A 22,242-nucleotide genomic window follows, 5' to 3' on the forward strand; every position below is an offset into this window, starting at 1 on the left:
TGTATTGCTGGTTGCTCGATGGCTGGCGATAGTTGGGAGATGTTGATCAGGCGCCGTCCGTCGTGTTCAAACTGGAGGTCATCTTCGGGCACCTGCACCTAGGCACCTGCAAGGTGTTTTGCCGCTAGGACCAAACCGGCAAGGTCGACTATGGCCCACCTCACCTGCGCATCTGCGACACATCAGAGCTGTCTGTGGACACAACCTTGGAAACCATGGCCGGCGAGAAACAGCACACTGTCTTCTTCCATCCCGACCTGGGCATCGGTGGAGCTGAGCGTCTGGTCATCGATGCTGCTGTCGGGCTACAGAGCCGCGGGCACAGAGTCACCATCTTCACGTCACATTGCGACTCGCGACACTGCTTTGATGAGGCCCGCGATGGTAAGCTCCCGTTGCACCTGACGACCACCCACCGCTTATGCATGGACAAGGCAGCTGAGACCTGACCCTGACGCAAAGGAACCCTCGACGTGCGCGTACGCGGAAACTCCATTGTCCCTTCTACGATCCTCGGCCGCTTCGCCATTCTCTGTGCCATACTGCGGCAGGTGCACCTGATTTTGCAGATTGCCCTCTTATCCGACGAGCTCCAGCAGCTAGCACCAACTTCGTTCTTCTTCGACCAGCTCAGCGCCGGCATACCGCTCCTTCGACTGCTGCAGCCCCGCCCGCGCATCACCTTCTACTGCCACTTTCCCGACAAGTTGCTCGCCAAGAAGGGCGGGCTGCTAAAGACGCTCTACCGAAGTCCATTTGACTGGCTCGAGAGCTGGAGCACGGGCTGCAGCGACACCATCGTGGTGAATAGCAATTTTACTAAGCGCGTCTTCGGCGAGGCATTTCCGGCCCTAAAGCACCGTCAGCCCGGCGTGGTTTACCCATGCGTAGACACCAACGTGAAGGACTCAGTCGAGGAAATCACGCCACTGTGGAAGAACAAGAAAGTCCTCCTCAGCATCAACCGCTTCGAGAAGAAGAAGGACATTGCGCTGGCTGTCAAAGCCTACGCAGGGTTGTCTTTCAAGGAACGTGAGAATGTGCGGCTTGTCATAGCAGGCGGATACGATCCCAGAGTGACAGAGAATCTTATAACGTATACTGAGCTATGTCAGCTAGTAGATACGCTCAAGCTAAAGCATGCAACTGCCCAAGACGTTATTAGTGCCCAACGCATACCCGATGATATCTCCGTTCTATTCCTCCACTCCATTACAAACGCTGTCAAAGCCACCCTCTTGTCGACCTCCCGCCTCCTGGTTTACACGCCACGAAATGAGCATTTTGGTATTGTGCCACTCGAGGCAATGCTGGCAGGTACACCGGTATTGGCAGCAAATGAAGGTGGGCCCACTGAGACGGTCATCAGCGGGCAGACTGGCTGGCTGAGGGACGTTGGGAAAGTGCAGGATTGGACTGAAGTCATGCGTATTGCTTTGGAGGATGGCGATGGCGAACAGCGACTAAAGGAAATGGGCAAGTGGGGCATGGAAAGGGTGGTCTTGGAATTCTCAAAAGAGAGAATGGCCGAGAGACTAGATTCCGAAATCCAAGCAATGATGCGCAGGGAGACACGCCCACCATTGCTGCCTTTTCCTGCGGTACTGGGGGCTGTAGGGTTGCTGGGGGCTGTAGCAGCGGGTAGCTTCTGGCTGGCATTAATGTGGGCAAATAAGGAAGACTTCTAAGCAATATAGGATGAAGTAGCTTAGATGTTTAATTTACTTTGCTTGGTCCTGGGATGGACTATTTGTAGCACTCGATGTCGTCCTGCAAGTGCGCTCCGAATTCACAGTCGCTCGTGAGGTAGCCCGTGGATAATCAACCTACTGTACTTGAGCTGCAAAGAAGCTGCAACTCGCAGGTTCTAATCCTGCTTGTGCGGTGTAGGTATTGTGACTTGTCAGTACGCTAACCGTGCATCTACACGCCAAAGAAAGAAAGTATACTATGCCCTATCCAACAAGCATTATAAAAGAATTAGAAATGTAAGAAAATGTGTGTCCTTTCATCAAGGCCATTTGTGGCAGTTGCATTGCTAGATGCAACATGCTACACTGGTGTAAGGCGAAATACGACGTAGCGCCCGGTAGCATATACGAAGCCTCCATTCACGAAGCATCATCGATAGGTGATAGCGGGACTAAACCCTATCCCGGGTTTCTTAGAAGTCCACCAACGATGCGCATTACCGTGGAGGAAGACTGAACCCGCTCAGATTCAATAATATCTAGACAATATCATATACAACAAAATCCATGTGGCTATAACAGTTTACTGTATCAAACTTCTTTACTTCGAAAAAAATTATGACAGCGTGTTGCGAGCTGCTCATTTGCATACTACTTTGGCCGTAGTGCGTATAGTTGAAAAGAAAATGCAAAAAAATATCGAGGTCTAACCCAGATTCGAACTGGGGTTGCCGGAATACTTTCGACAATGAAGTTCAAAATCCGGAGTGATAACCACTACACTATTAAACCATTTGCCAACGACAGTATTAGACCGATTGTTGGCAAAATTGGAATTGTACCCATTATATCTGGATTATAATGTGGTCCGCAAGATTCGTGACTGCTGCCCCGCTTTATTCAGGGTCTTGGTGGGGCTTTCCAACGCCCTTAAGTCACCGGTGCCCGTAGCGCTTGAGTGGCAACCCCTTCTCTGCTTTATCAGAAAACACGCTTCAGCATGTCTGAATTGACATCTACTCCCGCTAATCACCGGGAGAAACGTTATACTCGAAGCTAACATCACTCACTCTACCTTGGGTTTAGCAGAGCTAAAATTGGGTACGCTCCAACATCCCCCTAGCCAGAACAGCAAGTACCAAAACTCAAGTCGTTGAAACAATTACAAGCACTGCTCGGATACGACGGGGAACCCGTTCCGAACGTCAAGACATAGGTTAGACTTTGGTAACAACCGTAAGCTAGATACCAGTGGAAATGGATGAACCAGGGGATTGCGATGAGAGATCGCGGCATTCTTCCAGATCAGCTTCCGATAAAACTTTGCTAGACGAGGAAAGTGAGTTGAGGCCGGTCGAGGCGCGTCAACAGAGGGCAATGTTAAAAGCTGTGACCCAATAAGACGAAAGACGGAGCACGACCTTCCCAAAGTCCCCAAAGGACTCTTTGCGTAAGAAACGCCATTGTATTCCTTGAGCCACATCACTATCCGCCTGAACTAAACATAAAGCGCAGTACTCTCCGCCGCCACTGCGATCTTTGGGATATCGATCAGGACGGCTTGATCTACCCCTGGGATATATTCACGGGCTTCCACTAATTGGGCTTTCCCATGATTCTCTGCTTATGGGCAGCTGTCACCATGCCCATTCGCTCCTCCTACAGTACGCAGATAAGCTGGCTTCCTCATCCGCTTTTTGCTATCAACCTAGGCAACATGGAAGCGCTACACTGAATTCAAAGTAGCTTTCAAAAAAGGGTGTAAATGGGATTATTGAGGCGTTGGTTACCACAAGGATTAGCGAGTAGAGAAAGTATGCCATTGAGAGCAGAACAGGAGGCTTAGAGTTGTAGTCCCAGAACATTTTGCTCAATCACTCCCAGCACAAATTCATCTATTATATTAATGCGTTGGGCTCCGTTCTAACCGTGTCACTGAAGGATGAACCCATAATGGGGAATTCCCACACTCATCCTCCCGTGTCGCTTGAATGTGGTCACAATTATGGCTATGTTCCGATAGTTACTTTCGTCTTACGTCCCACAGGCTGCTCGTCCTCTGCTGTCATCAATCTATGTGCGATGCCCTTCACAATATAGGTACGGACACGACGATGTAGCGCGTATTTTAGAAATGTGATCGATCGTCGCGGTAGGCTCGTCGAGGTTGGGGTGGGTTCATGTTGATGGGCGACGGTGAATATGGAGAAAAGAATACGATAACCCTAACAAGTGATAGGAAGCCTGTAGTGTAGGGGGGGGGAAATAAGTAAATATCGTAGATCGATACACCAACCTTGTTACATGGCGTTGTGAGAGTGTGATAGACTAGACTGGAAAGTGCTAGTAACGGGGTGCAACATAACGATTTCTTTCACTCGTTAGGTCGAGAGTTGCTCGTATGACCTCAATCCCTGTGTATACCACTACGCTCCATTAACATATTGTCAGGCCCTCGAACTTTATTCTGAATGAATACCTAACTGCAATTCATCTTTAAGGCCTCATTACTACGCGACTATGCAAAATGAACGCCCTTGACCTCCTTGTCGACTTCGCCACTTTTATGAGCACGTCCTCCGATATGACAATGATGAACAGCGGCAACAACGAGCACGACGCCCCGGCCTCATCAGCCCAATACACAACGTCTACCCCAGCATTTAAGCAGAGTATTGCTGCCCCTCTTACAAACAATCCGATGAGCGAAGCTTCGCTAGGTGCCTCGATTGTCCAGTCCAGTACAGCTCTTTCCTCATCGGGGCTGGAGTGTTCGTCCAACCAATCCCATCGAACAAGTCCGGATAGGGCGAAGTACGATACCTTCGATCCCCTTCTTACGAATGCTCAAAGTCACCCGGTTGCGCAAACTCTCGATATGCATTTGCAGGAAGGACCAGGTCGCTATTTCAGGTGCAACTGCAATATATCTTACCAGCACTGCACTTGTAGATATGAGCCAGTGGTAAAAGTATGCTATACTTTCGCCCGCGCTGTGCCAGTCGAGAAAGAACCTTGGGATCCGACCCAACTGCGACCCCCAGTGTGTGGAGTCCAACGGCTGTTTGAGCTTCCGATTCCAGAGGATGGGTTTCCGTGGAAATACTCATACCAGGGCAACATGTGCCATTGCCGATACGTTTCTCCTCATATCCATTGCATGCCTGATGGTTTTATGCCAGTGGTCGCAAAAGAAACCTTGGGTTTAAACGAACTGAGATGTGATGTTAGGGCTGCGAGTGGACATGTTGGGCTGTAGCAGTAAAGTCAAATTTCTAATAGACCTAAGCATTGCGATACATAGTAGCAATAACAGCTAGCACATCGCAGCACAGACTCGTTTCTATCCTATAGTCCCAAGGGCACGCACATTATCTTTATTAGAGTTTACACCAAGTCTTCGCGTTCCTCTTCTTCATCTTCGCCACCCCAGTCCAGCTTCATAAGTAATCGATCGACACCTCCTACTCTAAGCGGCTCATAGGTACCTTGCTCCATTGCAACCCCATTCGCTACAATGGGCGCAGCGTTATTAATCCTCTCGCTATCGATTTCCCGTAAGCGCTCGACCAGCGCCTTGAGGTCGCTATCCAGCCGCCTCCTGGCACGGTCCAGCTCTAGACTTACTTCCGCCTCCTCCTTTGTATAGTTCTGCGCATAATCTTCCACTCCGTCATCTTCTTCTAGATCCAGATTCTGCTGAATGCTTGTAAGGCGCGTGATATATGCAACGAGTTCGTCCACGTGATTACAAAGAGTTCGCAGGGTTTTTGTGAAAGCCACATCGGTAAGAAGAAGCGAGTAGGCAACAGATGAGAGGAAGCGACGATGGGCAAGAGCAAGGGCTTCTGGGTCGTGTTGTCGCTGTATGTGGCTTTCAACTGTAGTTCTGCGAAATCCGGGCGTAGGCGGTTGGGTTGCAGGTGCAGACTGGGTTCCAATAGGTACTAGGTCTTGTGGCATGGTCACCCACGAAATGAAGTGGGAGAATAATTGCTGTACGACGCCACCATGGAAGTAGGCTTCACTCTCAGCCAGGAAGAAGATGGTAGCCGCACATGTAGCCCACACCTTCCGCATCTCGCGCGTCCGTCGGGCAGTTCTCTGCCGCCGCCGGCTAAGGATCATCTTCCCGTGCACCGAGTTGCTGTACTGGTAGCCTGGAGGGCATGGATGCTCTCGTCGAATGGAGCTATGTCGCCACAACTGGGCGAGATGCAGATGGGCCCGACGAACTGCGAGGAGACAAGCATTGATTGATGAATAAACCTCGATATCAGCTCTTGTTATAAAGAGATCGAGAGGTGACTGGATGTTCATGGTGAGTAGTGTTGGCACTGATAACAGCAATTCATCAAACGATACACTTGGAAGCTGTGGTAATGCAGAGTCAGCATCCTTTGCGCGACCAGGGGTCCCAGGACGATGGCCTGTTGGGTCGTTCACAATAAGATGCAGGACCTGTGTCGCCACATCCAGGACATCGTCTGTATGATCATCTTCGCCGGCTACTGTCGACAGAACAGAAAATGACCGTGCTAGTATCTGGTTAATCTCATTTTCCTTGAGTAAGACACCCTTCAAAGGCTGACTAGACTTTTTTGACGAGAGACTTCGGTGGTGGGATGATGTTTTATCATCTGCCTCTGCTATCAATGTTGTTGCAAACTCGCCCCTCCCAATCAGGAAGAATTGGTGCAATACAGCAAGAGTCTCGACAATCTTTTCCCGCGGTAGTAGGTGTTGTAGGAGGTTCTGGGATAGTGAGAGCCGGATGCTCGCGACAGCTTCCGAGAGGTTGGCAGCAGAGATTGGGGCCGTAACTTGAGAGAGCTGTTTCACATGCTTGGGTAATAGTTCGAGTTCTGAAATCGTTGTCGATGCGTTCAGTGTTTTAGCAGCCGAGGGTAGGGAGCGTATCTGATTGAGCGACTTTCCTACAAATAAGATGGAAGAAGCGGTGTGCCGTGTCACAAATTTGGGAAGTAACTTGTTCTCCAAGACGAAGAGCTGCTCATCCGGATCCGGGTCTTGTAGCTGGACAAAGAAATCAGAAACCCCAAAGGAGGGAAGCCGACCGTACAGTAGCCAAATTGATAACTGTCGCAGCCACGAGGTCTCGGCAACCTTGCCCAAGTCACGCGCTGCCTCTTCGATATCAGGATAGCCTGTTTGGGCTTCGGTCCGCAGTCTGTCGATGAGCTCGGCTCCAGAGGCAGCTTTGTGATTCATCTGCTCGCCCTGGGTCGGGGCATCAGGGGATAGGATAAAGCTGGTAATATCCCATAGCCAGCCCATGACCCTGACCCATTCCGAGAACTCGCTGACAAGAGCAGCCAGGGGCACGATGTTGTACGCACCGACAGTTGAGGCATCTTGCTTGAGAATTCGGCTCTCGACGTCGAGTATCTTGCGCTGGAACTGGTCGAGGTGGTGTGAGGCGATGGAGGTAGCAACAGCCCGACAGACGGTTGAGGGATGTGAAGTGGCAATCCTGGCCACATGGTCTCGCGTTCTCCTGTGCAGGCGGGAAAGGTGACCGACAGAAGACAACAGCTCGGCTTCGGGCGGCGAAAGCAGGCGACTGGCAGTGGACGTCACGTGCGGGGAACTCGGGGATGCATCGAAGAGGGCCGAAGGGTGTCCGGAGAGCGAGAGGAGGATTTCGTGGAGCATGGTTGATGAGGCGGACAAGGCGAATGAGCTGTCCTCCGAGGGGGCTTAGCGCGTGCGTGCCACCAGCTGTTGAAAGAATCTGATGAACAGACTCAAGAGCTCGAAGCGACACATGAGCAACGGCCACGACGCGCTGCGTGCATGATGGTGAATCATGTATAGTAGGTATATAGGTGGGGCGAATGTCAAGCAAGACCCACTAGCGGCGGCGCACGCGTCAGGGCTGTGCCGCCTCCTAGCTATGTGTAGCTACCTGGTAGGTAGTACTCTGTGAGACGGATTGGATTTTCAATAGATGCGAGATGATATAATGAATCATCTTCCAAACGTGCCGTGCAGTGGGCCATTAAGTGCGTATTGTAGTCTACCCGTTGTAATGTCTTTGAGTTGAGTAGTAGACAGTCTAAACACTCTGCAGCCGCATATTCAGGCATCATCTCATCGTTTCGTAGGGAGAACAACCAACCAAGCACGCGCTCGTGAATTTGCTCAGCATCTGTCACCCAAGATGAATGATGAAACGAATGATGAATGCCCTGTTGTTGCCCCTGATCGCCTCCCAAGCCCATCTTCTCTCCGACGACTACCGATTGGCCGGGCATGTGACGTGACATAACTAGCCTGCTGCTCGGCGCTTTCCCCGCTTCTCCAACAAATCCTCCACAATTCAACATCAAACACCCCGCGTACACTTCGCTTCCGCCAGCCGTCGGTCAGCACACGAGCCCAGGAGCCCAGGAGACATGTCAGGCGCTTCAGCCTCCAGGAGGAAGCGCGTGCGGACTTGGACGTCGGAGGAGCGAGCCGCGCACCGCGTCTTTGAAAAGTGTAGACGGGAGGCCTTCAACGACAGCATGATAGTTAGTCTGGTCCCCCTCCTCCAGTGTTGCACGCCGTCCAGTCTAACCGCCGTAGCAACTTGCCAGGCATATTCCATCTCTGGCTGGCACACGTCGCTTGAATAAGCACATGATTGTCGACCACAGTATCGCAAGGCACGAGTCGCAACGACGACTCTGCATCGCGGCCGCTCGGAGTGCGCAGGCACTCATCACCGAAAGAGACGAACTGCTCGCCGAGGTGAATCAATGGCGCTCAGCGAGTGCCGTTCCGCTTCCGCCTAGGGAAGCAGCGCCCGTGGGACAGCAGCTGCACGAGTTGATGACGGTCGAAGGCGAGACAACTGGACGGTTTCCGAATGGGTTTGGGGATAATGCGCCGGAGAATGATTCGGGAGACGACCAGTATCAAGAAGAAATAGACGGGGTTTCCGCAGAGGAGTGGTCTGCGAATGCGCTGCCAGGCGCCGAAGAGGCTCTGCTCAGCATTGACTATCTCCCGCCGCCAACCCTATCTCAAGACGACGTGTCTGCTGTATTCGACTTCGCACTCCCTCATGACTGTTTTCTGGGTTCGAATGACAACCCGGGACTTGACGACCTGTTGGGGCAACATCACGACATGAACGAACAATCGGCAAACAGACATGTCTTCCAACCATGTTCGATTCACAATGCCTACGAAAATGCTACTAATGCTACTGCTACTGCTACCAATGCTGCTGCTGCTGCTGCTGCTACCACTACTTCAGTGCCGCCTCAATCTTGGCTCGGCTCTCATCGATACCTCCTTGGAACAACTTCAACGCATCAGCGAGTCTAGCGACGGTCTGTGGGTCCTTCTTTATCGCTTCTTCGAGGGCGGCCCCGTTGTTGGCGAGATAGTCGACGTCGGTGCTTGCGAGCTTGCCATCCCAGTCGGCAGACGCAATGGGGTCGATGGTCATCAGCTTCTTGAGGCGGTCGGGGGTCGGACCGGCGTTCTTGTAGACGTGCTGTGGCTTTGGGATGCCCGCGCCGGGTTGCTTTGTGCCATCGTAGGGAAGCTTGGCCAATTGCTCGATGACGGTGGGCGAGATGGTGGCGGAATGACAACCCATCTCCCCCGCTGCCATGGCCTCTTTCGGGGTGATGAAACTGGGATGGTTAGCGCTCGGCATTTGGGTGCATTGTTTTGGATTAGTTACCTGGCGTTTTTGAGCAGGGGTTGCTCTTTGCCTGTCTCCTTGTACAGGCGGCGGTATGTCTCAAGGATCTGCCAGACGCGTGGCGAGTTTGTGTGTTGTGTGGCAGGGTCCTCGACGTCGGGCCAGAGGCTCAGATCGTCATGGGCGCGAGTCTCGTTGAAGTAGGGGCTGATGTACAGCATGCCAGCCTGGCTGCAAGCAATGGCCTGTGCCAGACTGAAGAGAGCGGTGCCGAGGGTGCGGATTCCCTCAGCCTCCAGGGCCGGAGCAGCATTCAGTGCCGGGCCGGTGGAGGGTATCTTGATGAAGTATTTGGTCTTGGGGATACCTGCTCTCTCAAACTCACGAGCATAGGCTCGAGCATGGTCTAGAACGGCCTGCTTATCGTAGGCCTTGTGAGGGTTCACCTGGAGGGCGACGCGTCCCTTGATGTTGTCAATGTTGCGCTTGCACAAGCCGACGGCGATGCGCGTGTAGATGGCGAGCCATCCCTGATCCTTCAACTCCTTGACCGAGTTCTCGAAAAGGTCCTTGTTGTCTGGGTGGGACATTTGGATGTTGACCCAGAGCTGGTTGCTCGTCATGTCGTTGGGCACGACGCCAAACTCGCTGGCCATTCTCTTGGAGAAGGCCGGGTCCATCCAGTCGACATCGACATTTACTGTCTCTGGTCAGCCAACGTGTCGAATCATGCTAGCCCATTTGGCGGTGTGTATGTCGGTTTGGATGGAAGTAAGGGTGGGGGTTGGCTTACATTGCTCCTCGAGCTTCTGCAGCCAGGACTGAGTGGATGCGCTTCCCATGTTGATGAATTGTGTAGTTTTAGAATGGACAATGAATCTTGTGACTTGGTTGCCGAGTTGGTTGTGTTTGGGATCAATTGCTCTTGCTTGCGGCTACTCTTATAGCTGCAATGGAATCGTGCACACAGGACAAGTGGGCAAGTGGACCTAAGGACATGCACACAGGACGATGCACACAGGACAAGTGGATCGCCAGAAGGTATACACATGGGACATTGTGGGCCTAGAGGTCAGACAGGGCATGTCGAGCCGTCTACTACAGCGCACACACACAGGGCCCCTCGTCATGTAGGGCTTGCGCGCACACAGGGACGGCGGGGGGCGGCGTCACACACAGGGCAGAGCCTTTCGGGGACTCGAGGCGCGGCTCCGGGCAGCAGCAGCTGACAGCAGCAACACACAGGGACCAGCGCCACACAGAGACAAGCAACACACAGGGTCAAGACCACACAGGGCCACCACCACACAGGGACACAGGCCACCACCACACAGGGCATCTCAGGCAGCACACAGGGACATGCGGGGTACCCCGTGCGGACTGCCTTTCCCGAGGCTTGGCCAGTCCGAACTCGGCCTGGCCATCAGCTACAGGACAGGACAGAACAGTACCGCGTCCCACAGAGCCGGACGAGCTCCGCGGGGTACCCCGGATTCTGGTACTGTCAATGGGTCCGGGGAGAGGCCGCACCCCTGTGGGCTCACCTACACGTGATTCCCATCATGGCTATTGTCCGTTGCCCACTCAGACAAACTCGGGGTCTCCTTACTTACGGACCACCACAAGCGGCTCGATTCATACACACATCTTCTCTTGGTCTGGCGCCCTGTTCCTGGTCGCTTCCGCCCCTCCCGATGCGTGTATATATAACCTCGTCCACATTCCATAGCAGGAAGCCACTCAACTCGGACAACAGCAACGGCAACAACAACACCACCACCACCATTCCCCTCGCCTCCCTCGTTCCTTCTTCCTCGTGCTCCACACAGCATGGCTTCCATCCACTCGGCCCGCACCACCGATCTCAAGGAGGATGACATAGTCACCACCGAGAACATCCACACCAGCATCGACTATGTCCGCAATGTCAACGCCAACATTGTCAACCCCCTGGAAGGCATCCCCAAAGACCGACTCCGCCACAAGGTCGATGCCTTTTGCGAGTCCTGGGGCTTCCAGGACGAGCGCGAGTCGTTCCAAAAAGGCGCTTTGATCGCGCAGGATCCAACCGCATTCGAGGACATACCCGAACTGACCGACGACGACAAATACCATATACGAAGGGAGACGACACACCGCTGGCATCTTCCCAAGGACCTTTACTATGCCATCGCCATCTGCTCTCTCGGATCCGCCGTTCAGGGATGGGACAACACGGGCGCCAACGGCGCGAATCTGTCCTTTCCTCAGGAATTCGGCATTGAGCATGATACTTGGCTCGTCGGCGTCATCAACAGTGCACCAGCGCTGTTTGGCCTCGCCAGTGCTTGGGCGGCTGATCCGGTCAACAACTACCTCGGTCGACGAGGCACCATCTTTGCTACTGGCCTCTTCTGCATCTTCCCGGTACTCGCCCAGGCCTTCACACAGAATTGGCAGGGTCTGCTCATCTGTCGCATGTTCATGGGCTTCGGCATGGGCATCAAAATCTCCACCATCCCCGTCTACTCGGCAGAGCTGTCACCGGCCTCGATTCGCGGCGGCATGGTCACCAGCTTCCAGCTGTGGGTCGCGTTTGGCATCTTCATTGGACAGTGCTCCAACCTCGTCTTCTATCGCATCGGACCAAACGCATGGCGATTCCAGCTCGCTGCCGCTTTCGCCCCAGCCATTCCCATTGTCATCTTCATCTGGTTCTGCGTCGAGTCGCCGAGATGGCTCATGAAGAAGCAACGATACGGCCAGGCCTACACCGCCCTCTGCCGTATCCGCAACAGCAGAGTCCTTGCCGCCCGAGAGCTCTACTACGCCCACTGTCAGATTGCAGAGGAGCGCAACGCCTTTGCTGGCGTCTCGCTCTCCCGCCGTATGCGAGACCTCTTCGTCGTGCCACGACTCCGTCGCGCCACCATTGCCAGCGCCGTCGTCGTCATCGCCCAGCAATTCAGTGGCATCAACATCGTCGCCTTTTACAGCTCCACCATCTTTGCCGAAGCTGGGTACGGTATCAGGGATTGCCTACTAGTCTCCATGGGCTTCGGACTCGTCACCTTCATCTTTGCCATTCCAGCCGTGTATACCATGGACACGTTCGGTCGACGCAACTTGCTGCTTTCCACCTTCCCAAACATGGCCTGGTGTTTGTTGGCGGCTGGCTTCTGCTTCCTCATCAACGACCATGTCGGCGCTCGTGTTCCACTCATCGCAACCTTTGTTTTTCTCTTTTCCGCCTTTTACGGAACAGGTGAGAGCTATTTCCGTGTTAGGATTGCCTTTGCATCACATGCTAACAAGACCAGGAATGGGACCTCTTCCCTCCATCTACTTCAGCGAGTCGTTCCCCCTCTCCCACCGCGAAATTGGCGCAGCCTTCACTATATGCATCAACAACGCTGTTGGCTCCATCCTCGTTCTTACCTTTCCCTCGCTGCTGAAGAAGTTTACGCCAACGGGAGCCTTTGGCTTCTACGCCGGCCTCAACATCCTGGCCTTTGTTCTCATCTTCTTCCTGGTCCCCGAAACAATGAAGCGGACGCTGGAGGAGCTCGACTTTGTCTTTGGTGTGCCCACTGCGAAACACGTCGCATATCAACTAAAGACCTGGCTGCCATGGTGGGTCAAGAGATACGTGTTTTGGCGCAAGGATGCCAAGCTGGAACCATTCTATCACTCCAGGGAAGTAGTTGGCAGTGAAAGGCCGGGATTAGTGTAGCCTCTGTATCATGCATTGAACCAACGACTGTGATTTATTGAGGTAGCCTGTAGTAGTAGTTATACATGGAGACATTGAGTCTAGGTAGTTGGCTTGTTTTAATCCTGAGTAGTTCGCTTGTTTAATTCTGAGTAGTTTGCTTGTTTCATCGTGAGCAGTTCGCTTGTTTTAATCGTCTAATCTTGACATAGAGTGGAAGCTGTAGATTACTTCAGGAATCTAGGCGGCAAGCTAGACGTTACGGAAGAAGATGGTAATATACCTTTACACCTAGTTCAAACCCTTATGATTGCTAGTTTGTTGCTCGCTTCGAGGGCAGGCACGGCGAAATCCCCCTCTACTAAGCGAGCTGTGCTGGGCGCATTGATGTAATTTTACAAATACTCGAGCACGGCGTAATACGTCAAAGCCAAAGACATTTGCAGAAATTACGTCTGTTCGTCGCTATCGTGTTACGGACGGGTTTCGGGGTTTAGGCGAACATGCAGTCAATTATCTGCTAGATATCAAGCTCGTTCTAACCACCTAACGCCATAACCTTGGCCAAAACAGCATCATCGCTAAGCGTATCCCCCTTAATAGACTCATATGCCGGGGCAAGCACCGCTTTCTCAATCTCAGTGTAGTTGCCATCACACACAAAGATGACGTCTCCATGTCTAGACTTATCGGCCATCAAGTAAGCGGCTGCGCGCGCAACCACAGCAGTGGACTGGCAGTTCTGGGAAACTGCGGCCAGGAGATTTTCCAGATCAGGCAGGACTTGTGTTGCCGTCCATGAGGGGGCGAGAGTGTTGACTCGTATGGGGAGGCCGGCTACTTCTACCAGACGCGCAAAGCTGCGGCCGAAGCCGAGGACACCAGCTTTGGCGGTTGCTATTGCGCATTGTTATTAGCTGGCCACGTGGATAGAAATGGCGAATTGGTCACTCACAGTAATCGACCGCTCGGACAGGGTGCAGACCCGTGCTGGATCCCATAAGCACGATAGATCCGCCTTCGGCCTGGTCCTTCATGTAGTGGGCGGCCAATGTGGCAGTGTTGACGACGCTGTTCAGATTGGTGTTCACCGTGTCGTTATTTGGCTCCTTCGGATCGCCGTTCTCGTCGACTTCGAGGCCCAGGTAGTTGGCGCGTGGGCCGATTCCAGCATTGGCGAATACGTAGTCGACTCGGCCATGCTTGTCCTTTGCCGCCTTGAAAAGCTTCGTCGTGTCGGTCCAGCTCCTGATATCGGTCTGCACAAAGAGAAAATCGCCAGTCGCTGGGGGTGCTTGGATATCGCCACTGACGACTAGTGCACCTAGAGATACGAGAAGCTGGACTGCCGCAAGACCAATACCAGACGAACCACCTGCGACAATGTCAGTTCTAATCGTGGACGTTGTATTACATTGACAAGAGATACCTGTAATGACAGCAACTTTGCCCTTGAAGCCGGTCAGGTCTCCATCGTTGATCTGTACTTCTGCCATATTGAGATGATTGAGTCTGACAGTAGATAATTGGAGGCTCAAGCAAGGTTTAGGAAAGGAGTTAGGTTTCCAAGACAAATTGGGTTACCTACATATTAGTCCATGTGACATTGAGCTAGTTAAGGAAACCTATGAGAGGAGGCTTGGCATCGTAACATGACTGGGCCTAGAAACGTCTTCTCGGGCAATACCGTGATGCAGGTGTGCCGCTGTACGAGTCGAGCCGCTGTTCCCCAGTCTTTCCCGACGCTACCTGCGACAGAACTCTTAGGGGCCCACGAGAGCCCAACGAAGGACGTGCCAGCCTGGAAAACTCCGAGACTGGGCCGAGAAGATAAAAATTATGAAGAGCGTAAGGGGCTGGCTGGTTGTGCGCTTCACTAAGCTTTTGGCTCTAGAAGCAGCTGTTTTCGGAGAAATTGTATAGCGCGTTTATGCGCGAAGTCACACTTCGTTCTTACTCTCTAACTAGATGGCCAAGACTGTCTAATATTGCGGCTAACCTGTCCTCTGAATATTGGGGTGCGACTTGTTGTGCAGGTAACCTCTGGACCCTTTTCTGGCGATCCTTGAGTATTGGTAGGGCCCAGTTTCATGTTAGGTCGAATCTGGCGAAGATGTGCAATACCCAAGGGTCGAAAGCTTTGATTCCACCGCCGAGGTTGACCATTTACATGGGGTGACCGCCCCGTAAGAACATCAATCGAACGACCATGTCTACTTCTTACTTCTTATAGATTCGACGCCTCCATCCAAGCATAAGTCTCTAACGAGCTGCTTGCTCTCCCCTCGATCTTTCATCACTCTCGCTGTTGCTTGTATATCTGATTATTTCTATTCCATTCCACTCGGCCGCAAATATGGGCACCGTCGAAGTGGCCGGGGACGGAATGGCGCTTTATTATGGTGCGATTATCTTGCTTGTGTTAAGCTGGATTATTTTCTCAATGCGTGTTGGAGTGCGGATATGGAGGAAGGCCTTTGGAATGGATGACTATCTGATGTCCGTTGGAATCGTACGTGTGCAATTGAACAGCTGGAGCGGTGAAAGAGTGAGCTAACAGATAGTTTTAGATTCTTTTTTCGGTTACAGCCGGCCTATGCATTGCCTGTTGCTACTATGGCTCCGGTCAGTTTTCTCGTGATCTGCCTCCCTTAACAAGGGCGAAAGGAATCAAAGTATGGCTACTCAAACTTCTAATATCAAGTAATGAGGCCCAGGACTAACTGCCTTCAGCTTTTCTACATTGCGGAATACTTCTATGCCGTCAGCGCCATGTTCATCAAGATCAGCGTTGCAGTAACGCTTCTGCGTATCGCTGCTGCTCATCTGCCGTTCATATGGGCATTATGGGCACTTATAGGTGCCACTATAATTGCCGCTCTTGTTTTCTGTGTTGGCATTGCGAATGTTTGTAAGTGTAATGGCTTCCAATTATGGAGATCGCTGCTGAACGCCAACAGGCCATCCAATTGACACCTTATGGGGTGAATCCAAAGGCAAATGTAACCTCCAGCTGAACACCGACGTCAGCTTGTTCTTTTCGGCCATCGAGATCATGACTGATTTTAGTCTCTCGATAATGCCGGCCATTTTGTTGTGGAATGTACAGATGGTAAGTCCAGGACAAGGTTCATGCAAGGCAGTACAAGAGTAATGTCGAAGAGGCGTTGCACTAGCTGCAGTACCTTCACCTTCCTCTTACACACTAGAGAACTGCGCTAATTCTGGCCCTCCTACAAAATAGAACGGCAAAGTCAAGGTTTCAGTCGCTGTAATGCTTGCACTCGCCTCCTTGTAAGACTGCTATATGGCCGATCAACCTGTATCCCTCGCTAACTTTATCTCTAGTGCGTCCTGCGCAACCATCGTTCGCCTCAAATACCTTACGCTCTACAGCGACCCCGGTGAATTTGTGTACGGCACCGGAAAAATTGGCTTCTGGTCATTGCTCGAAGAGGGCATCGGCATAATCGCTGGCTCTCTGCCTGCGCTTCGACCTCTCCTCTCCCTTCGCATTAGGATCACTACGAGCTCCAACACCCCTGCTGCATCGGGCAACGCATACCCACCGGCTTCTAATAGTAGGAAGACGCCATCACACTCAGGCGTCATGATGATGGACACTTTCCAAACCTTGGGCGACAATGATGAAGCCGATCATAGCGATGGTGATAGCCAGAGGAACATCATAAAGGAGACCAAATACACGGTGACTTCAACGGAAGTTGCTGGAGCAGGAGGAAATCGAGAACAAAGCCAAGGGGTGGGGTGGGATCACAAGAACTCTAGCCGTGTCTGAAGAGCTACATGACCCCTGTGCGCAAATTACTACGTCGCAGTCTCCTGGCGAGCGAGGTTGATATATAGTTCAGAAAATCAACTGTGGGTAGTTGCACCCTCGGCCGAGACTGCAACTACGCAGCGCGTCAGTCAACACATAGCCATATGTACTTGTATTGTAGCAATGGATTGGCTCCTTCACCACGAACAGAGGCTTTGCGAGCAATTCCCGCCAGCGGTGGTCATCCATTTCCTTTAAATAGTCTTCCGCCTAGCTAGAATGAAACCTCTGTGTAGTCTGGCATAGACTAGGCGTAAACCCAGAGAATACGTTGTATGTTACCTTCACCTTTCTACGTAACAATCCCTTCTTCTAGACTAGTAAGATATCGTTTAGTGACGCGATGCCAGTACTGCACCATAGCACTGTGGACAATATCTTGCAAACTGGCATCCATTATTGTCTAGTTTCTAATTCGTTCATCTGCAATTCCCACTTCAGTAGCAACAGCATCCTTTGCGTCATTGCCGCAGCATGCCTTTCAGGAAGGAAGATAGGCTGCCACCTGCAAGACAGCAAGTGGTCTGACATCAGTCTCAAGTTAAAGCAACTATTCTTCGCCATCGTGCATACCGACCTTCCAATACATCAATGGGTGAGTATGACTTGTCATCTCTTGTTAAGCATATTCAGCATTTGTATAGGGTGCAACAACGACCTGTATGCCTGGTGCTCACATTTGTTGTTCTCGCGGCAGTCAGTTTGGCTTCACCTTCTCCCAACCCTTCTTCATCGGGACCTTCTTAGACTATCTTACGCCTGCACTCGACCCTAATGCTGGATATGGCCTGATTGGTGCGAGCTTCTTGATTTACTCGAGTATCGCCACCTCAATAGCCCTTACTTGCAACTATAATAACCGCCTGCGCCTCACGGTACGGTCGATACTGGTCCCTTGGGTCCCCATCAGGACCGATATGGCATGTATCGAAGCGGCGGATAACAATGCTGAGCTGACGCTGATGAGCACCGACCTGGAATGCATCCGTACGGGCTTCAGGACTCTATATGAGCTGTGGGCCTCTCTGATTCAGGTCGCACTGGCTACCTGAATGCTATACGGGCGCTGAGGGATCGTCTTCATTGCGTGCTTCATCTGCTTGAGCGTCCCAGCTCATGGGGACTTTCAGAGAGCTTCGATGTTCCGCGAGCAGACACGAGAATCTTCCCTATTTTTAAATGAGAAATGCAGCTTGCTTGCTAAGTTGGATTGTGCAGAACTAAATTGTAGTTTTTTGACAATAGCTGTAGACTCAAGATTATAGGTGTCTCAGCTTTGTTGTAGTCTTGCTGAAAAGAAGGGCTTGCGGAGTGCTTGTAGCCTCTATTTCTACCATAGCTTATTACGCGTGGAAGTGCCTCGTGCATGCTACCATTATAGGCAGTTAGGTCGCACATGTTGCACCGCGACATTCAACGCTTTAACATTTGGCATTATTATACAGAGTCGTGTTAAAGATAGGTTATGTTGGCAGTGCTCGAATGGGTGGTTTTGTAACGCATATTGCGATTGCTCATCTGTATAAATGTCGGTATGCACCTCTAAATCCATGTGAAGAAAGGAGAGTGATTGCTGGTAATGAGTAAGATCTCATCGTGCTGCGGTTGCAACCAAGATTTTCTTCATCCCTTCCACGGCGGGCTTCAACGTTTTGGATGGTAAGCTCCAATCCTGCAGCTTCAATCCTTCTTCATGTGTTAAGACCCACAAAGTCTCTGCTGCCGTGATGCGAACCTTTTGACAATCAGTTAAAACCTATCGAGAGAAGAAGTGGCAAACATACCTTTGGGAATGGATGTAGAAGCATGTTTGTCACCTTCGCAAGCGTGTCGGCACGAGTTGTGGGAATGGTACCCAAACCGCGATAAACATCGAGAGCAAGGTGCAGCTTCTTCATGTGGGTGGATTTATAGTGCGCTTTTTGCGTGTATGATAGGAGCATTCGAAAGCTATAGATATTAGCTCGCATACTCTCTTCTCAAAGAGACTATTCATTTCATGAAAATACGCACTTCAAAGAAGTCGATATAAGACGTTGCATGACCTGCATATCGAATAAGAACGCTATAACTTCTAGCAATGGAAGCAAAACTCTATCCTCAGCAAGGTTTTGTTGCAGAAGGTGTATCATGCAATTCACAAGCTCAGTTGCGGTGAACTGTTCACGGTTTGAAATACTTTCGTCGGGCAAGGTATCGATGAAGTCAAGAAGGGCGGCTCGAGAGTTCTGCACGACTGACTCTGAGCCCATACCCGCGGAGCTTACGAAGCCAACACAAACGGAGTCCCGAAAAATAGTGGTCTTCGTCATGGGATGAAGCATGTCAAGAGCTCCGGCGAAATAGCTACGCGAAGAAACATCGTCCGCTGTTGTAGCGCTGGCGCTGGTGAAGCTCGTTAAGGCGTCTCTCTGATACAGCCGCGCGGCCTTTGAGCGAATTTTGTCTAGTTTCTCTAGTGAAAGGCGAAGGACATCCGCATAAATGTGTTGACTTGACCCATTCGTGTCTCGAAGAATATCGGTGTCCCATGCAGTTGAAACAGTATTAAGAGCCTCGAGTCGTACAAGCGATCCAACATCGCCACGTTCGGTGATCGTATAGTCGTTTAGAGCAACGTGTAGCGCACTCCCAATCTGTGTCTCCACGTCTGCAGCCAAGTAGACTAGATTCGAGGCCGTGACTGCGCGACCATTGCGCAATAGTATGCCCAGAGCTCGCAATGCTATCGTTCGAGCTTCGATTGCAACAGCTGTAGTGCATCTGAACGTAAGTACTTTGATGATACGCCTTTGAAGATTCGGCGCTGTTGTACCATCATGCCGATCATTCGTCAGCACGGCATGTGCTGCTCCAAGCGCAATTGCATGTCCAGAGCATCGAAGCCCATTATATGATGTTCTAGACTCCAATTGTGATAACCATGAGGAAACCATCTCATCTGTATTGGTATCTGCTCTCTGAGCCAGGAGTCTTAGTATCGCGGGCGTAGCTCCCATGATAGCCTCAAGGACAGACTCTTCATGACGGGCAAGGCACATATTCAAGATACGGCTGATTTCCGCTGTTGGTATGTCTGGTGTTATGTGGTCTTTTGGTAGGCGACAAGTAAGGGTAGCCATTTCCCCGATAAAATTGCAGATAGACGCCGCGGTGAACTCTGGTCGGAGAGTGGGAGATGTAAATGCCTTGTCCTCGAGCCTCAACTCCTCATGGAGAAGCGTCCAGAGATGGAGAAGCGCCACTTCCGGAGCTTCGCAATCACTAGAACTGATGGGTAAACCCGCTGTATATGCAAGAGCTGCCAAAGCCGAAACAAGACCTTGGCGCTCTTCGACTTCTCGTGGTTTTAGAATGGCAAGCTTGCCGCATATTTGGTCTGACATTTGTCGTACTATACTTGAAGGTTGAGTTTTCGACAAGAGGCCTACAGCATTCGCTGCAAAAAGACGCGAATCTGAGTCCAACGACCCGGTTCCTCTCCACTCTAGTAGATTCTCAAACAACGCTTCCCAATATAGAGGTTGCAATGCTCCTGCCTTGACTGCTACCTCACACACGGCTCTCTGTCGAAGGCCGACAGCATGAAAGTCGACGATTTGAACAAGTGGAATACCCTCTTCAATCGTGTTTGGATGACGGCCGATCAGCTCTTGAAGTGCAGCGGACGAGCCCCGCCTAATGTTGCCAGCTGGATCGAGACAAGCAGCGGTGACCAACTCGATTGCTAGAACCTGGGGTACAGAAAGAGCTTTCCGTTGTTCCGTAGCTCGAATTGACGCTGTCTTTACTGCAAGAAGCTCTGCCGTACCATAACGTCGAGAGAGTGCCCAGATGCCAAAACAGGCCGCGTCGCGTACGTTGGTGCCAATGGACCCACCGGTAGGTGATCGCTGCTCGAAACCCAGAGACAGAAGAAGAGCATTCAAAACATCGGGCAGGTGGCTATTGATTATAGCCTTCCGATAGAGCAGTTGTGACAAAGTCAGCGTGAGTCCGTGCCAGCGAAGTGGATTGACACTACTTAGATTGCGCCTGGTGTTTTGCCAATACACATTCTCGGTGAGTGACGCAAGGATTGCTCCTACCACTTCTTCGGCCATCTCAGGATCCAGTTTCAGGGTGATGATGCTAAGCGCCTTGCTTGCTCCATATCGGACCGGTGTATCGCCGTCCGCGAGGGCTTCGAGAAGGAACTCAATGACTTCCTCTATGACTGAGGTTGGATCAAGCTCAGCGAGGGTTGATGATGCCTGGAGACAATGGAGGACAATGTTACGTAAGGTTTTGACAACCAGCTTTCGGGCCACGGCCGAAGACTTGACAAAAGCTAGGCTGTCTTGATCAAGAATGCCCCGGCAACAACGGTATATCGCGGCAAGAAAGGGGCCAATCTCATCGTTAGTAGCAGACGCTACAAGTCCTGACAGATATGAAAGCACCCCGAGGCATTGGTGTATGTCTGCCTGGTTCTCAGAGGCGTTCAACAAAAACGCCAGCGACCACTTGACTAGACTGTTTAGTAGACCAAGCTTTTGCATATCTGGGCGTATGCACAGTCTGACTAGAAGGTCTGCAGCAGCGCTACGCTCCTTTGACGCAGATCGAAGACGTTCGATACAAACGGCAAGAACACGCAGCACAACACCAGGAACCTCACGAGGTAAACTAACCCCAAGGTGTGTTGACGTCTCTGCCGACTGTTGAAGCCCAGACATGGATTCTAAAGGGAATGGTGCTAGGAGTAAGTGGGAGAGCCATAGCAAAAGCACGTAGCGCTCAACCCAAGGAGAAATAGGCTGTTGGTGAGTTGCATCGTCGTCATTTGCGTGGAAGTTCTTCCCGGCCTCGAGCTCGCCTAGGATTAATTCAAGGTAGCGGGGCTCATTGTTGAAGAAACCTTTGATGATCTTCTCGCCCCTAACTTTGCAGAAGATATTCAAGAGATAACACACGGCATAAGAAAGAGGGACAAAGCCTTTCTTTAGCTTCTCTCTCTCGTTTACTTGGACGACAGTTTCGAGATAGGCAGCAACGAGAGGTGGTAGAAAAGCTTTGAGGTAGGTGTCGAGGATCTGGGGGTCCTCTTGGAAAGGTTCAATCTGGGAATGATTTAGTAGAGGATCGAGGTTTTGCTCGGGTGAGGAGCATACGAGGCTACAAGCTTTGTACATGTCAACATCGCGCACCTGCTGACGGACCGGCCCCGGGGTTCCGTCATGGTTGCGTTTCCGAAGCAGTCGGGGGAGAAGCTGTTCAAAGTCTGCCAGCAGCAAAGCCGAGGCCCGCTGCAGTTTCAGGTCATCGTCTTCGCCGGCGCTCATCGTGTATTAGACTGAGGTAGCTGAAAGGGCAC

At 51.6% G+C, this 22,242-nt stretch overlaps 10 protein-coding genes and 1 non-coding gene across 11 annotated transcripts; 6 read left to right on the forward strand and 5 right to left on the reverse strand.

Annotated features, from left to right (window-relative positions):
- Positions 1 to 203: 203 nt before the first annotated feature.
- On the forward strand, positions 204 to 1,688 carry K460DRAFT_386918 (glycosyltransferase family 4 protein; the record flags this gene model as incomplete). Its single annotated transcript, XM_040935623.1, has 2 exons — positions 204 to 384; positions 463 to 1,688. The coding sequence occupies exons 1-2, from the start codon at positions 216 to 218 to the stop codon at positions 1,686 to 1,688; spliced, it is 1,395 nt and encodes a 464-aa protein (XP_040789340.1). The 5' UTR covers positions 204 to 215.
- A 705-nt stretch (positions 1,689 to 2,393) lies between these two features.
- K460DRAFT_t38 lies at positions 2,394 to 2,483 on the reverse strand. The gene has a single exon. It is a non-coding gene; the product is annotated as a tRNA-Gln (tRNA).
- Positions 2,484 to 4,218: 1,735 nt separating this feature from the next.
- Positions 4,219 to 5,028, forward strand: K460DRAFT_431862 (uncharacterized protein; the record flags this gene model as incomplete). Its single annotated transcript, XM_040938348.1, has 1 exon — positions 4,219 to 5,028. The coding sequence occupies one exon, from the start codon at positions 4,219 to 4,221 to the stop codon at positions 4,948 to 4,950; it is 732 nt and encodes a 243-aa protein (XP_040789341.1). The 3' UTR covers positions 4,951 to 5,028.
- Positions 4,941 to 7,515, reverse strand: K460DRAFT_367526 (uncharacterized protein). Its single transcript, XM_040933590.1, has one exon. It carries the CDS (start codon positions 7,365 to 7,367, stop codon positions 5,079 to 5,081), a length of 2,289 nt encoding a protein of 762 aa, XP_040789342.1. The 5' UTR covers positions 7,368 to 7,515; the 3' UTR covers positions 4,941 to 5,078.
- A 518-nt stretch (positions 7,516 to 8,033) lies between these two features.
- K460DRAFT_417799 (uncharacterized protein) lies at positions 8,034 to 8,902 on the forward strand (the record flags this gene model as incomplete). Its single annotated transcript, XM_040937905.1, has 3 exons — positions 8,034 to 8,227; positions 8,283 to 8,741; positions 8,852 to 8,902. The coding sequence occupies exons 1-3, from the start codon at positions 8,111 to 8,113 to the stop codon at positions 8,900 to 8,902; spliced, it is 627 nt and encodes a 208-aa protein (XP_040789343.1). The 5' UTR covers positions 8,034 to 8,110.
- A 47-nt stretch (positions 8,903 to 8,949) lies between these two features.
- On the reverse strand, positions 8,950 to 10,428 carry K460DRAFT_336155 (aldolase; the record flags this gene model as incomplete). The annotated part of the gene is made up of 3 exons (XM_040930968.1): positions 10,148 to 10,428; positions 9,394 to 10,054; positions 8,950 to 9,343 (listed from the first exon to the last, which is right to left on the reverse strand). The coding sequence occupies exons 1-3, from the start codon at positions 10,194 to 10,196 to the stop codon at positions 8,950 to 8,952; spliced, it is 1,104 nt and encodes a 367-aa protein (XP_040789344.1). The 5' UTR covers positions 10,197 to 10,428.
- A 756-nt stretch (positions 10,429 to 11,184) lies between these two features.
- K460DRAFT_386921 (uncharacterized protein) lies at positions 11,185 to 13,066 on the forward strand (the record flags this gene model as incomplete). Its single annotated transcript, XM_040935624.1, has 2 exons — positions 11,185 to 12,598; positions 12,654 to 13,066. 2 exons carry the CDS (start codon positions 11,185 to 11,187, stop codon positions 13,064 to 13,066), a joined length of 1,827 nt encoding a protein of 608 aa, XP_040789345.1.
- Positions 13,067 to 13,583: 517 nt separating this feature from the next.
- K460DRAFT_284378 (NAD(P)-binding protein) lies at positions 13,584 to 14,541 on the reverse strand (the record flags this gene model as incomplete). The annotated part of the gene is made up of 3 exons (XM_040928732.1): positions 13,584 to 13,942; positions 14,001 to 14,420; positions 14,475 to 14,541. 3 exons carry the CDS (start codon positions 14,539 to 14,541, stop codon positions 13,584 to 13,586), a joined length of 846 nt encoding a protein of 281 aa, XP_040789346.1.
- Positions 14,542 to 15,133: 592 nt separating this feature from the next.
- Positions 15,134 to 17,216, forward strand: K460DRAFT_367531 (uncharacterized protein). The gene is made up of 6 exons (XM_040933591.1): positions 15,134 to 15,557; positions 15,616 to 15,720; positions 15,779 to 15,956; positions 16,006 to 16,157; positions 16,290 to 16,339; positions 16,394 to 17,216. Exons 1-6 carry the CDS (start codon positions 15,402 to 15,404, stop codon positions 16,842 to 16,844), a joined length of 1,092 nt encoding a protein of 363 aa, XP_040789347.1. The 5' UTR covers positions 15,134 to 15,401; the 3' UTR covers positions 16,845 to 17,216.
- A 13-nt stretch (positions 17,217 to 17,229) lies between these two features.
- Positions 17,230 to 17,938, forward strand: K460DRAFT_417804 (uncharacterized protein; the record flags this gene model as incomplete). The annotated part of the gene is made up of 2 exons (XM_040937906.1): positions 17,230 to 17,481; positions 17,531 to 17,938. 2 exons carry the CDS (start codon positions 17,230 to 17,232, stop codon positions 17,936 to 17,938), a joined length of 660 nt encoding a protein of 219 aa, XP_040789348.1.
- A 155-nt stretch (positions 17,939 to 18,093) lies between these two features.
- Positions 18,094 to 22,215, reverse strand: K460DRAFT_417805 (uncharacterized protein). Its single transcript, XM_040937907.1, has 4 exons — positions 22,040 to 22,215; positions 18,900 to 21,988; positions 18,671 to 18,836; positions 18,094 to 18,621 (listed from the first exon to the last, which is right to left on the reverse strand). Exons 1-4 carry the CDS (start codon positions 22,208 to 22,210, stop codon positions 18,478 to 18,480), a joined length of 3,570 nt encoding a protein of 1,189 aa, XP_040789349.1. The 5' UTR covers positions 22,211 to 22,215; the 3' UTR covers positions 18,094 to 18,477.
- Between the last annotated feature and the right edge of the window lie 27 nt (positions 22,216 to 22,242).

This window comes from Cucurbitaria berberidis, assembly GCF_010015615.1.
Source record: "Cucurbitaria berberidis CBS 394.84 unplaced genomic scaffold K460scaffold_3, whole genome shotgun sequence".
NCBI classification, from domain to species: domain Eukaryota; kingdom Fungi; phylum Ascomycota; class Dothideomycetes; order Pleosporales; family Cucurbitariaceae; genus Cucurbitaria; species Cucurbitaria berberidis.

Coding starts and splice junctions, on each gene's coding strand:
- K460DRAFT_367526 (XM_040933590.1), bottom strand. CDS start 7,367: ATGCTCCACGAAATCCTCCTCTCGCTCTCCGGACACCCTTCGGCCCTC.
- K460DRAFT_367531 (XM_040933591.1), top strand. CDS start 15,402: ATGGGCACCGTCGAAGTGGCCGGGGACGGAATGGCGCTTTATTATGGT. Junction 15,558..15,615: donor ATCTGATGTCCGTTGGAATC/GTACGTGTGCAA, acceptor AGATAGTTTTAG/ATTCTTTTTTCGGTTACAGC. Junction 16,340..16,393: donor ATGCTTGCACTCGCCTCCTT/GTAAGACTGCTA, acceptor CTTTATCTCTAG/TGCGTCCTGCGCAACCATCG.
- K460DRAFT_417805 (XM_040937907.1), bottom strand. CDS start 22,210: ATGAGCGCCGGCGAAGACGATGACCTGAAACTGCAGCGGGCCTCGGCT. Junction 18,837..18,899: donor CTTATATCGACTTCTTTGAA/GTGCGTATTTTC, acceptor TAATATCTATAG/CTTTCGAATGCTCCTATCAT. Junction 18,622..18,670: donor TTCTACATCCATTCCCAAAG/GTATGTTTGCCA, acceptor GATTGTCAAAAG/GTTCGCATCACGGCAGCAGA.